This window comes from Eubalaena glacialis, chromosome 10, assembly GCF_028564815.1.
Source record: "Eubalaena glacialis isolate mEubGla1 chromosome 10, mEubGla1.1.hap2.+ XY, whole genome shotgun sequence".
Taxonomy (NCBI): Eukaryota; Metazoa; Chordata; class Mammalia; order Artiodactyla; family Balaenidae; genus Eubalaena; species Eubalaena glacialis.
The window spans coordinates 49,513,446-49,526,948 of NC_083725.1; the positions used below are offsets into that span (position 1 = coordinate 49,513,446).

At 46.1% G+C, this 13,503-nt stretch overlaps 1 protein-coding gene across 2 annotated transcripts in view; it reads right to left on the reverse strand.

Annotated features, from left to right (window-relative positions):
• Positions 1-13,503, reverse strand: part of AMOTL1 (angiomotin like 1) — a 127,167-nt gene that overhangs the window by 14,339 nt on the left and 99,325 nt on the right. For both annotated transcript variants that reach the window (XM_061204038.1, XM_061204039.1), the window contains exons 7-8: positions 4,949-5,094; positions 1,411-1,560 (exon numbers count right to left, since the gene is read on the reverse strand). In XM_061204038.1, the coding sequence (XP_061060021.1) occupies positions 1,411-1,560; positions 4,949-5,094 (296 nt within the window). The remainder of the gene's footprint in view (positions 1-1,410; positions 1,561-4,948; positions 5,095-13,503) is intronic.

Here is a 13,503-nt window from a genome sequence, read left to right on the forward strand (position 1 = left end):
AAGACTCATAAATACCCACCAGGTGCCAGCACAGTACCAGACACCAGAGAGCCTGCCCTCCAGTTGGAGAACTTACGATCTCAATAACTGAGCAACAGAAAATGGCTGAAGGGTGGCCCTGAAATGCCAGGGAATGCGGCACAGGTTAGAAGGATCAGAAGTCCAGAGACAGACTCACTTTTCCCTGTGAGCTATCAACTAAGCCAAGTTGGTAGGGGCCTGGGTGGGCTCCTTGATTTTCTGGGCAATCTCGCTAACACCTCCATCTCCAGCCAAGTACACACGCCCAGAGGGAACTGTGTGCGCTGCCATGAGAAAGGGCTGAGCTGGCCAGAGCATATGCTTTCAAGTGTTTCAACCATAACCACTATGCCCTATCCACCAGATAATTCCATGGAGTCCTGTCTCGCATTTCCCTGGTTCCAAACTTAGAGCACATTCTTCACCAGCTGCATAGGTGGCTTTGACCACCACACTGGCTGATGACACACCAGGAGCCCTTGACCCGCTTGTAACGGAGCCCGGCCCAGCTATAGGACTTCTCCTCTTGCCAAGGCCCACGAGGACCCTGGGCTGGGGTGTTTTACTCTGAGTTTATTTGTAGCTGAATTACATGAACAGCTGTTACCAGGAGAAAGAGGGAGAGGCAGAGGGACAAGGAGCTTATGGCCAATATTATTTTCTAGGGATAGTCCTGATTCCTTCCTGTCCTTTACCTCTGAAAACTCACTGATGATCCAGTCCTCCCAATTTCACCCCCGTTCTAGGTCCCCCGGGGACTCCCACTGTCACTACACCCTAGATGACACTAACAGCCTTCAGGCTGGCCTCCCTGACTTCAACATCTGTTCCTCCAGCCCCTCCTCCGACACCGCCAGAGGGCTCCTCCTCTGATCCTACAGGAAAAAAAAAATCCAGTCTCTCAACCTGACCAAAAGCCAGCCCTCCACAAACTGGCCGTTGCCTCCAGCTGGTATGCTCCCGCAGCTGGCTGCCCCCAGCTGTCCTGGACCCACCATGTGCCTCTCATCTCTCTCCTCCATGCATACTCCTCCTCTACCTCCGACGCTTCCCCCAGAATGGCCAACAAACTCATCGTTCCAAGTCCAACTCAAATGTCCTCCGCTGTGAAGTCGTCTGCACTCGCATTCCCCCATACCCAGCCCCCAGGGGTCACCACTTTCTCCCTGTCAAGACGTTTGTCTCTCCAGTGAGTGGACTTATTGGCTCCTCCACTGGCCGCTGTGCTGGACCACGGAGGACAGCAAGCTCTCGTTTATCCCTGAATCCTCAGCGCAGAGCGCAGAGCCTGGCGGGCAGCAGGTGCTCGGCTCCGTGGCGTTCACAGAACGCATGCGCCAGACTCCGAGGGCCCCGCCCCGCCCCGCCCCGCCCCGCCCCGCCCCTCACCTGCTGGGTCCTCAGGGCGTCCAGCTCCCTCTCCAGCCAGGTGCGCAGTCTCCGCTCCATCTGTTCCCGCTTCTCACACGCGGACTGCAGCTGGGTCAGGGCCTGCTGCAGCTTCTCAACCTTCTCCACGTATGCCTGCTTCTCTCGGAGCTGAGCGGAGGAGGAGAGTAAAAAGGAACACGGAATTTAGACAGTGATCCTCAAAGCTGGGGTGGAAATGGGGGGTGTGTGTGTCAGAGTACCTGGAGACACTATTTAAACTACAAGTGCACGTACCTTCTCCACTCCTATCCCTCAGGTGTGCTGGGACAGAAAAGATTTAGACGAAGGCCACCAGTTACACCTAAAACAGCTGGGATGCTAGGAACTGAAGACCCTAACAGGACACCTGCTTTCAGTCATTTATACAGCTCTGAGCTCAATCCATGGTTATTGCTTAGTCATTATAGCATCAGCAGGCATTGGAAATGAGGTTAATAAAGATTTTTTAAATGTTATAAGGAAATGCTTATTCTGTAATGTTAACTGAAAAATCCAGAATCAAAAATTATATACAACATTACCACAACTATGCCTGCCTATCTATCTATCTATCTGTCTATCTATCATCTATGTATGAAAAAAGACTGAAAGGAAATAAAAGCATCAACTGTGTTTGTCTGTATGGCAGAATAATAATTTCTCATCTTCTTTACTCTCTTCTGTATTTTTCAAATTTTCTATAACTACCAATTACTATTAGAAAAATTGTGTCTGTATGTATTTATGCATGTGTACCCATTTGTGTATGTGTGAATGAGTATGACAATATCTGATTATAGATACTTGTGGAGTAATTTCCTCCTAAAGATGTCAGAGCCCTTTATGGATGACAGCCCTGGAGAGACAGGAAAGGCCTAATGAACACGCAAACCACACAATCACTGAGGAGAGGCAAATTAAGGTAAAAATTGATTTATGTAAATGTCACATCAGGTATGGATTTAGACTCACTGATCAACCACTTCAAATTCTTACCCTCAGACTTTGTTTTCTTCCAGTTAGGAGTTTGGCCCATGTTCATAAATCCCAGGCACATTTCTAACTTTCTGGGGATTGACTGGTGCCAAAAATCAGACTGAGGCTTTTCCTTGATCTGGTCCTGGGTGAGAAGACACCAGATGCTATTTCCTGTCACTCTGCACCTGGACATGCAGATGCCTTGCAGGTGATTCAGATCCTGAGTTCAACCCATGATTGCACTGGCAAGTTGGAACATGCTAGCGATTTAAGTGCTCGCTGCAAAGGGTGGTTTCTGACTTAGCAGGCAACCCTGCCAGGAGCAATGCCTGTGCCCTAGCCAAAACCACTGTGATAAAAAACGAGGTGCTTCTGACCTTTGGCCGGGGGGCACGGACAGCAACTTATAGCCTTTTCTACACCTGCTCTTGGGATTAGTTTTCATCTGACTCTTTCATTCACTGTGCCTTTGATTGTTTGAGGACCTACTAACTGCAGGTTCCTATGCTAGAAAAGCCTCATCTGATAAACTATTTTGTGAGTACCATGTCATAGACTGTATACCATTCTCTGAGTGTGTAGCCCCTAGAATATAAGTGCCACGAGATTTGTCTGCTTGGGGCAGAGTGCACAATATGTCCCCAAGGCCTGGAACAGCACCTGGCATCCAGTTGGTACTCAATAAGTATTTGTTAAATGAATGAGTTAATATTATCACTAACCAACTGCAAGATTCTTGGAGGCATCGATCTCTCTTATTCACCCTTGGATCAGCCTTAAGTCTAGCAAGGAGTATATAATGATGACGATGACTAGTGGTAACAGTAATTAATCAGCCAACATTTTGGAGGCACTACCATGCCAAGCTTTGTGCTTTATATGCAGTATCTCGTTTAATCCGCCCAATAACAAGAGAAGGTAAACTCTTTTATTACCTCCATTTAACAAGTGAGAAAACTGAGGACTGAATAGGTTGGTGACTCACTCAAGGTCACACAGCTGATACACCACCCGTCTAACTCACGTGGTCTGCCTCTAGAGTCCAAGTCCTTAACCATCATGGGAAGTTCTGGTAAGCGCTCAGTGTGAGCCATCTAAACTGAGTTAAAAGATCCTTCAAAAGAAACTTTAATAAGAACAAGGAGGGACACTGGAAGCCAGACACATGAGACATTTTGAAGAAGTTACATACAATCAATCAAACACAGATCCTATATAGATATAATGACGAGAAAAGACCCATAATGCTCATTATAAAGAACCTGTCTTCAAGGAGTTCACAACTTTTGCTTTAACAGAAATATTAAAATTAAAATATTTCAAAATTATCACTTTCCTTTGCTCCATACATGGAGATGGAGCCTTGATAAGTGCTCTCAGAATGAGTTCTGGCCTCCCTTCCTCAAAGCAGACCTCCTGTCCTTCAGGCGTTAAGGTCACTTTCTGTAGCAGATGTCTTCCTATTTAATGAGTTGCTTGCTGGTGACAAGGAAGGGACTCTGGGGCTGTTGCCTGGGATCCTCATGCTAGTATTAAAACTGTACATAGGACTTGTGGGGTTTAACGGGACAGGTTGAATGGACAAGACCCTACTGACTTAACAATCTTCCCCTTTAGCTGCATTAGCCTTGAAGCTGAAGTTTGCTGAGACACCCAAGCCACATGGCGCCAGGAGATGTTTCCTGAAGGAACAGCTTTTTATTGTCGACAACAACAACAACAGCAGTTGGATTAATAACAGTGCTGTTTCCTGCGTGCCAAGCACCAACTCGGTCCTGGTGGAGAATATCTCGGTCATGCCGCTCTGTGACTTTGAGTTTCTACTCTCCACGGTGGGTCTGCTCGGCTCAGCCTCACCACACACAGCGGATGCAACAGGCTCCCCTGTGCTGCTGTGTCTACAGCCCGGATCCCCTAGCCGGCACCTCAGGAGTGGTCATTCTACTTCCCCAGTCAGGCTTAAAGGAAAAGTCTACTTCTTGAAACTTCATCTAAAGGCTGGATTTCATCAGAAACCGCTAAACCCATCACGCTTGAGCGGCATCAACGTTTCCTGGATTGGGGGGGTCATTACCTGGCCAAGCCAACTTCTGAAAATTGGAGACAGGTTTGCTGAACACCACCCCAATCCCACCCCATCAGAAGACTTGGCCTTTTTTACGCAATCGAGAGCCCAGAGACACAGCACTTGAACTGTTAATTGAACCTCTTTTCTCCACAGGCACCAGTGGTTCCCAGTCCTTCCATTTATTTTCAGCCTTGGACACCTGCCAGCCAGTGGGCAGCAGCCTGGGTTTATGGCTGAGACTGAACTCTTTGCTGATGGTTATTCACGTCTGCCTCTCATCCTCTGACCGGCTCTGGGGTGGATAAATTCTGTTTTTATTCATTTTTATCTGGGAGGTCACCTACCTCGCTCCCCTGACTCAACTCCCTTGGAGTTGGCTGTGGTTAAAGTTGCTGGGTTAGGAAACGGAAACGGAGGCCCTCGGGGCTCTGCGCACCGCACCCCACCCCACGCCCCACCCCGCGGGCTCACCTCCTCTTCCAGCTTGATGACCCTGGCCTGGGCGTTGCTCAGAGCCTGGTCGAGGATCTCGATGTGTCTCCGGTGGTCCTCACTCGCGGTCCGCACTGCCGCTAACTCCATTTCTAACTTCTCCTTTTCCTTCAAGAATTCTTTGTCTAGAAGGGAGATGGGAACAAAACGACCTCTATCAGAAAGCACTCACCCTCTGGGCTCATTGCCAGTCTACATCTGGCAAGGATTAAAAGTAAAAAAAGCATACAAAAAGTAGAGGGTTGAATTACTGCCTTTGCTCCCTATTCATAGTGGTGGTGTATAAAGCAAGGATTTTCTCAAAAACCACTGTCAACTATAGGTATAGTCCAGGTCACAGTTCCAGAGATGAACGGCACAAAAAGAACCAGTGACCCTGTGTTCTCAGGGGCTCACTTCTGTTCAACATTTACTTTAAGGCTTCAAATTAACCTTGGACCTATGATTTCCTTTCAGGCTCACAAGCTCTCCAGCTTCTACCTTCCAAACCAGTGATGGAAAGGCAGGCAATACTAACGATAATACTAACGCTCTCATTCATAGAAACATAAACCAAGGTCCAGAAGGTTAAGCTTTCGCTCTGAGGCCAGGCAGTAGAGGGGAGCTTCAACCCAGGCCTCCAATCTCTGGCTGGGTCCTCTTCCATATGACCTGGCCTCACCTTTTCTCTTAGTTCTGCTCAAGAGAGGAAAGACAAAGTGCTCTGGATGTGGGGAAACAGCTTTCCTCTCACTCAGTGACACTCTAGCTGCTGGTGATCACTGTTTCTCTGCACAGGGAGAGGAAAGGCTGCCTCACAGTGGCTTCCACACAGCTCTCCTATAGACTCATCCACCAATTTACTTAAGCAAGCAGGGCCCACGGTGTCATGAGATCAGTATTATTTACTGAAAACATTTCTCCTGTTACAAAAGCAATGCAGGCGTGCCTCAGAGATGTTGCAGGTTCCGTTCCAGACCACCGTAGTAAAGCAAGTCACATGATTTTTTTTGGTTTCCCAGTGTATATAAAAGTTATGTTTACACTATATCGTAGTCTATTAAATGTGCAATAATAGCATTATGTCTAAAAAACAATGTATGTACCTTAATTAAAAAATACTTTATTGCTAAAAAATGCCAAAACAATGAAAACAGTAACATCAAAGATCACTGATCACATATCACCATGACAAGTATAATAATAATGAAAAAGTCTGAGATACTGTGAGAATTACCAAAACATAACATAGACACATGGAGTAGATGCTGTTGGAAAAATGGCGCCAAGAGACTTGCTCAATGCACGGTAGCCACAGACCTTTAATTTGCAAAAAATGCAATAAAACAAAGCGCAATAAAATAAGGTATGCCTGTATATTTTATTTTTAAAGTACTTTATAATATTTAGATATGCTGATTATAATATGGAAAAACTTGAATGGACTTACTGTGTAAGTTAAGGGATTGGTTAAATAAACTACAGTAAACCCTACAACAGAACAGGATGCACCCATTAAAGCTAAGTAAGAGAATATCAGTGATGAGGAAAAAAATCATCATTGTTGAAAAAAGGTGGTTACAAAACCCTATGCACACTCTTCCAAATTTGTAGAAAACAGGGTGTATAATTATAAGGGTAAGGGCAACAACAACAGTTAGAAATTGATTTCTCTGTGCCCACACCAGTCAGACGCCTTGTACTGGTTATCTAGTCCTCCTAGCAAACCAAACTGAAACACCAAGAACCAAAGTCTGCAAGCTATGCAAGCACGTGACAGTGGTTTCACTCATTCATGATTTCCTTGTATAGCCATTCATTCATTTAGCAAAGAGTTATCAAACATTAAGGACCAGCCTTATGGGCACTGAAGCAATAGAAAGAACGCTGTCTGTAAGGAGCAGGAAAAATGTGGTTTTGAATACAGGGCAAAGACACTTCAAGGCTGCCAATACTCAATAAACAACTTGCAATTTTAAAGCCGGAAGGGATCATAGGAAACGTCACCATCCAGTTCCGCCCCCTTTGTTTTACGGGTAAGGAAAGGAAAGCCCAGGAGCAAAGGCACTCATCCAAGGTGCCCCGCCAGCTGGGGCAGAGCCAGGGCCAGATTCCGGGTCTCCTGATGGCCACTACAACGTCCTTCCCACTTGACTGCACTGCCCTTGCTTTGTGAGCTTATGTCGACGGGAACAGGGTGCAACGGAGCAGCTTCGGAACGAACAGAATGAAGGAGCAGACTTGTAAAGCGAGCATTGGCTGTGATGCCTAGAAATAATGGCGCCTCTCGGAAACAAAACGAGGCCACCAAGATTCTGACCCAGAAGAGAGCATTACTTTTGGGCTCTTATACCCCATTGCAATGACCAACTGCCCTCCCCCCTTCTCCCTTTCAGTGGCATGAAATGCTGCCTCTGAAACTTCCTTCCCAGTGCATGGAGAACGGGCATGCAAGAGGCCTAAACAAATGGGCCAGGAGCAGCCCACTGGCTCTGGGCCCTACCATCCTCTGCCCAGGGCGGACCAGAGCATTTCACGCTTTCTGTGCAAAATTACTGACATTTGAGCACTAGCCTCCTGGGTTTGGACAACATCTGAACAGGCATGGTGCCCACTGCCCTTGTCCAGGCTCTGGAGGGCACCCGGGAGTTAGTTACTCAGTGGGCAGGCCTGGGAATGAACCACCGATTTCAGAGCTTCTACCTGCTTGTCAACCTAAGCTTAACAGTTCTTGTCTTTGTTGAGGGCAGTCAAGGACACATCAATTTTGGCCAGAGGCAAAGTCTAGAGGCCAAAACCAAAGCTTCTTGCAGTTTTCAAATTGATGGTCATAATTATTGCTGTGTCACAATGACAAACATTTGGATTTCTGAATTAATGAATACCCCTCCCCTCCAACACACATGTGCGGGCACACACACACACACACACACACACACACACACGCGCATCCAACAGTTGCTATTCCCTTGATAGGCAGTATCATATTGTGGATACAGAATGGACTTTAGCATCAGAAAGAACTGGGTTCAAATCCTAGGTTCACCACTTTCCAGCTCTGAGGCTTTGGGTACGGTATAACCTCTTTGAGTCTCAGCTCCCTCATCTATCAAACGGGAAAGATAACATTTAGATCATGGTGGTGTTGTGATGACTCTGTTGACGGAGATGATGCATATAAAGTATAAAAGGACCTAAGTATCTAAGACTTTACCTGTTTAGGTCATTATTGATTCCCTGAGCCTAGAACATTGTCTGACTCAATAAATATTGTTGACTGAATGAAGGAATGAATGAATGAGTCTCTACTGTGTGCCAAGTTCACTGCCGATGGTATAATAAATGGCAGCTCTTGTTAGCGTTTAGCATTTGGCATCCTTGGGATCTCCTGACAGCCTTTGTTATGCAGCAGTCCACTCTACCTCTGAAGCCACCACTCATCAGATGGCTGGTACTGACCTTGAACGTCTCTGGTTCCCTTCTCTGCCCAGGCTCCCTGAACCTCACAGTGTGCACATCAGGACGAAGATGTGGGTGTCAGACGAAGACTCCATCCATTAGCTCTGGAATGCTTTTCAGGTCTCTGGAATTCATGGGTCCAAACATCTTTGTCCTAAGTTTGGTGACTTTAGACTTCAGGCTGAAGCAATATCAGTTAGTATCACTCACACTGGCTCAGAACTCCTTGTCCATTGACAGGAAGTAGTGTTCTCGATGGCAAAGTTTTAAAAACCGATGTTCACGACAATTGTGATAATAACAAAACCTGCTCACGTTTGTTGAATGGGTACTGTGTTCCAGGAATGGTGACTTATATTATTCCCTTTAATTACTCCATTTATATTATTTCCTTTAAGTTTACTCTATGAGGTAGGCACTATTATTATTTCCATCTTCCAGTGGAGGAACATGACATTAAGAAAGGATAAGTAACGTGTCCACAGAAGTGATGCTCGTCAGTGGGAGAGCGAGAACCGGCATCGGCCTCTCTCTAATGCATGTTCACAGGCACGGCGCTATACTGCCTCTGCTGTGCAAGGGTGCGGGGATGAAGACCCACAGAATAACAGAAGCAGGGGGCGTGGGAGAGCGCCATTGTAACACAGCTCATTGTGGCACAAATTTAAGTATGTCACAAATCATATCCTGTATCTCAAAATACAGCAATTAATCCTCATGTGTGTCCCTTTGCAAATATTAATTAATTAAGCATCTGCTACATGGAGGCATCACAGAGAACTAGATAAAAGCATGGATCTAGAATCAAGCTTCCCAGGTTCATACCCAGCTCTACCACTTATGGTTTTGTGACATGAAGTAAACGAACATCTTTGTGCTTCAGTTTTCTTGCCTTTAAGGTGAGGATCACAACAGTACCCACTTCAAAGTGCATATAGTAAGTACCCAGTAAATGTCAACTATGATAACGCCAAGGTTATTGTTGTTGTCGAAAAATTGTGATAAATTCTTGGGCTACATGGGGCGGAGGACGGAGCATTCTGCTCTCAGCCAGGTGGGAAGAGAGGCAGGGACACAGGCAGAGGCAATGTGACCAGCTGCTCTAACAGATGCTGGCGCAGGGACTGCAACAACACAGGAAGGACCCCTACCTCAGGCCAGGGTGTGAGGAGGAGGTGGTGTCTGGGCAGTGAGCCTATGTGGTGGGGGTCACTGTGCCCCTTAACTCCCTGGAGACACGGGAACTGGGTGTGTCAGAACCACTGGAAAAAGTTATCTCTTGGGAGATGCCAAGGGTGAGTCCCATGAGTGAAACCACCTCACAGGAAAAGTCCTTTCAGTCTGTTTATTAGCTAAGCCCCCTTGGGATGGATCTCAACAAAGATCAGCCTCACACTGAACTTTTGGCTGTGCTCCAATGTATATACTGAGAATTCCTAGAACAGGCAAGTTGACACAAGGGAACTCTTGCCCAGAATGGTCTGTTTACTCAGTGGATATGAATTACCCTCAACTGTGTGGAGCAGGGCGTTGTTTAGCCTGATGGCTCCGGTCCCATTTACACAGAGGATGTCTGCTCGCACACAGTTTATTCTGGAAACCACAGCGATGGCATGGGCTTTGTAGCCAGGCCGACCTGGTGTGATTCTGGCACCTTCAACATACTGGTTCACTTTGGACACGTGACTTCCCCTCTCCAGACTCCATCTCCTCAGACGGAACTAACAAGACCTATTTTGCAGGACTGTTATGAGGATTAAAATGATGACCTGTAAAACACCTACTATGGGGCTTGGCACATAACAGATACTTACTTAATAGACAGCAAGAGCTAAGACACATGACACCCAGGCACTGTGCCTTCAGTTTTACAACAGAACCTCATTTCCTGAATCCTTATATCAACTCTACTTGACAACTGAAAAATCTGAAGCAAGATGAGCTATGATACTTGCAACAGGTCAAATGGTAGTTGCTTTTGTGCCTCTACGCCTAGGTTAGTCTCTTTGCTTGTAAAAGAGCAGAAGTGGATGGAAGTGAGAACAGGGCCCAGAATTCAAAGACGTTCCCCTTCCATCTTACCCTCCTTTGCCAGCTCTGCGTAAGGTTCGAAGTGGACAGTCTGGTGAAAGAGTTTCTGCAATTACTATCTGAGCACTAAGCTTGACTGCTAGCTGGACCATTGGGTGGTGGACCCTAGTAACCTCTGTTGAGAAACAGGTGGAACATGGGCGTGGGATTTGGCAGTGGAGGTGTCAGGGCACCGTGCGCTGCGCTGCTGGTTTTTAAGGCAGTGCTCCAACTTATGGCTGGAACTCACGGCGGGGTGCAAAGCTGGAACCTGGCCCTTCTCAAGGAGGAATTAATTTTCTAGGCCTTTCCTGATAGAATGGGTTTTTGATGAGTTTTTCCCTAAGCCCAATACAGCTGGAGGGACGGAGGAGTCTGGTTGCCACCAGCTTGACCAAGGGGTGACTAATTCACTAGAATGCTTGGAAGGCCAAAGAGAGGTCTTTCTCCAAATAGCAATGATATCACCTATAGGTGGAATGTAAAAAAAATGATACAAATGAACTTATTTACAAAACAGAAATAGACTCACAGACATAGAAAACAAACTTATGGTTACCAAAGGGGATGGTAAGGAGGAGATAAATTAGGAGTTTGGGATTAACAGATACACACGACTATATATAGATAACCAACAAGGACCTACTGTACAGCACAGGGAACTATACTCAATATCTTGTAATAACCTATAATAAAAAAGAATCTGAAAAGGACTATATATGTATACGTACATACATACATATATATATACATACATACATATATATATATATATATATATATATATATATATAAAACTGAACCACCTTGCTGTACACCTGAAACTAACACAAAATTGTAAATTAACTATACTTCAATTAAAAAACAAAAAGAGGCAAGTGTGTCCTCACCTGGAGTAGACAGCTTTCACAGTGGCTGCTCAGACAACACTCCACTTGGAAGCATGTCTACTACACTCCTCCCTTCACAGGGCTAAGTTCTGAGCAGCCCGTCTGCATCACAAGACCCTGCCCACCCTCCCCTACCCACCACCCCCCATTTGACAGGATCAAACCTGAAGGGCCCTGTGACCCGAGAAGAGTCACGGAGAGTCTCTGATCTGGGACCGTGTGAGGGGGAGCCTGGGCGAGAGGGGGACGCAGACACGGAGAGGCAGCCCAGCTCTGAGGCTAGTGAGCACATCCCGCGTGTGCACTGGAGAAACAGAGCAAGCACACGGTGGAGAGTGAAGACTCAAGCAGATGGACATGGAGAGATGGATGAGAGTCCACGGTGAGAAGGAGAGCGGGAAACAGAGCCACACGGACAAACACGGAGCCCCCCAGAACCATCTGCCCCTTGATTCTCACAAACAGGCCAGCCCAGACCCCCAGCCCCCGGCCCCTGGCCCCTGCGAGGCCTGCCTACACGTCCTGCCTGGGGCCTCCTTCACACACAAAGATACTTCTTTAAAAAAAAAAAAAAAAAAAAATTCCTCTTATCTGGGCCTAAGCTAGCCCAGTTGGATTTTTCTTTTTGTAACCAAAAGATCACTAAGACACTCTCTGTTGTTTCTTTACACCTCTATTCCCATCTCCACCAAGAAAGGACTTGATAGTAACGCCTTAGGACAAGGCTGACCAACACTAATGGCACTGACTCTGGTAACTAGTCACTTCACCATGCTGATAAAATGGACTCCCTCTTCTGAAAAGATATCTGAATAATTACTTGCCATATTATCTCTTCCTAAAATGTTTCCTCCTGTTTCTTCTTCCTCAGGATTCTTTGGCCCTGAGTTCCATATCCCGGCACCATATCTTATAATTCTGAGCAGCTGCTGGGAAGGAGACTATTCCGAGGGTCAGCTATGATTTATGGGGTAACTGAAGTCAGATCCTCTTGGAAGTCCTTTCTTTTGAGGTTGTGGGAGTGGAAAGACAATAGGAAGGTATTCCAACTACTTCACTATCCGCAAAGCTATTTAGGTTCATTCTGCCTCAAAGACCTGTTACCCTTGGAAGCTCATTCTTGTATCTGCCCTCACCCCTTCACCCCAGTTTGAGTGTCAAAGTGACAAACCCGGAAAGAGATCCTCAAAATATAATCCAAACAGAGCACTGTTCACATCGTGTAAGAGTGATCTGTTCACATGAGGTTTATTTGATGCAAAACAACATAAGAGATGACCTACCTTTAAAAGCCACACTCATTCATTCAGAAATGAAAAAGTGATAGAATACAAAGCTGACCCCATACGCCCCTGGTTTGGCTTTCTGTTATCTTTTAAAAATTTGCTGATAAAGTTTCTCAGGTAAGGAAGCTCGTTATTTCAGAAAAGGGTGTTGGGCTCTCTGCCTTCCCTGTATGCGTGTGCAGGTTGCCATGGTTCCAGGCAACGGGAGACAAGGGTTGTGAGTGGGAGACTAAATAGGTCTGTTAACAAACACAGGGACACTCCAGCCAGGGCTTGTTTTAAATGGCTGAGAGTGAACTGTTTTAAAACGAATTCTGTAATAAAGAAAATTAAGAAGGGGAGTTCAACCAAACTCTGTTCTGTGGAGCCCTGGGAGAGGGAAGGATGGGGAGAGGAGAAAAGGGATGCAGTGGGCCAAGTAGGAAGGGGGAGGCTTCTGACAAACGCACCCCTGTCTCAACCAGAAATCTGTTCGGGTTTCGTGCGTTTTACATACTGGGCTTCCAGATACGCTTCCTTTTAAACAAGAGCTCTGAGTTTGAAAGCCAGTGGCTCAGACATCACAAGAGAAACACAGATTTGTGGAAACGGCTGTTGTTAACATGTAGGGAAGACATTTTTTTGGCGAAATGAATCAATACGAGAAAGGGAGGCAAAGCCTGAAGTGTGAAGGATTTATTCAATCTTTGTTGCCCCAAGTTAAAAGGAAAAGAGAAACTTTCCCTTTTACAAAGTATTATGGCACAGCAGAATTACTCTAACATGCAAATTAGTTTCCCAGGCCCACCCTAAAGGCTACACACTGCACGAAGCTTTTCTGATTCCTTCAGTAAAACAGATCTCTCCTGTA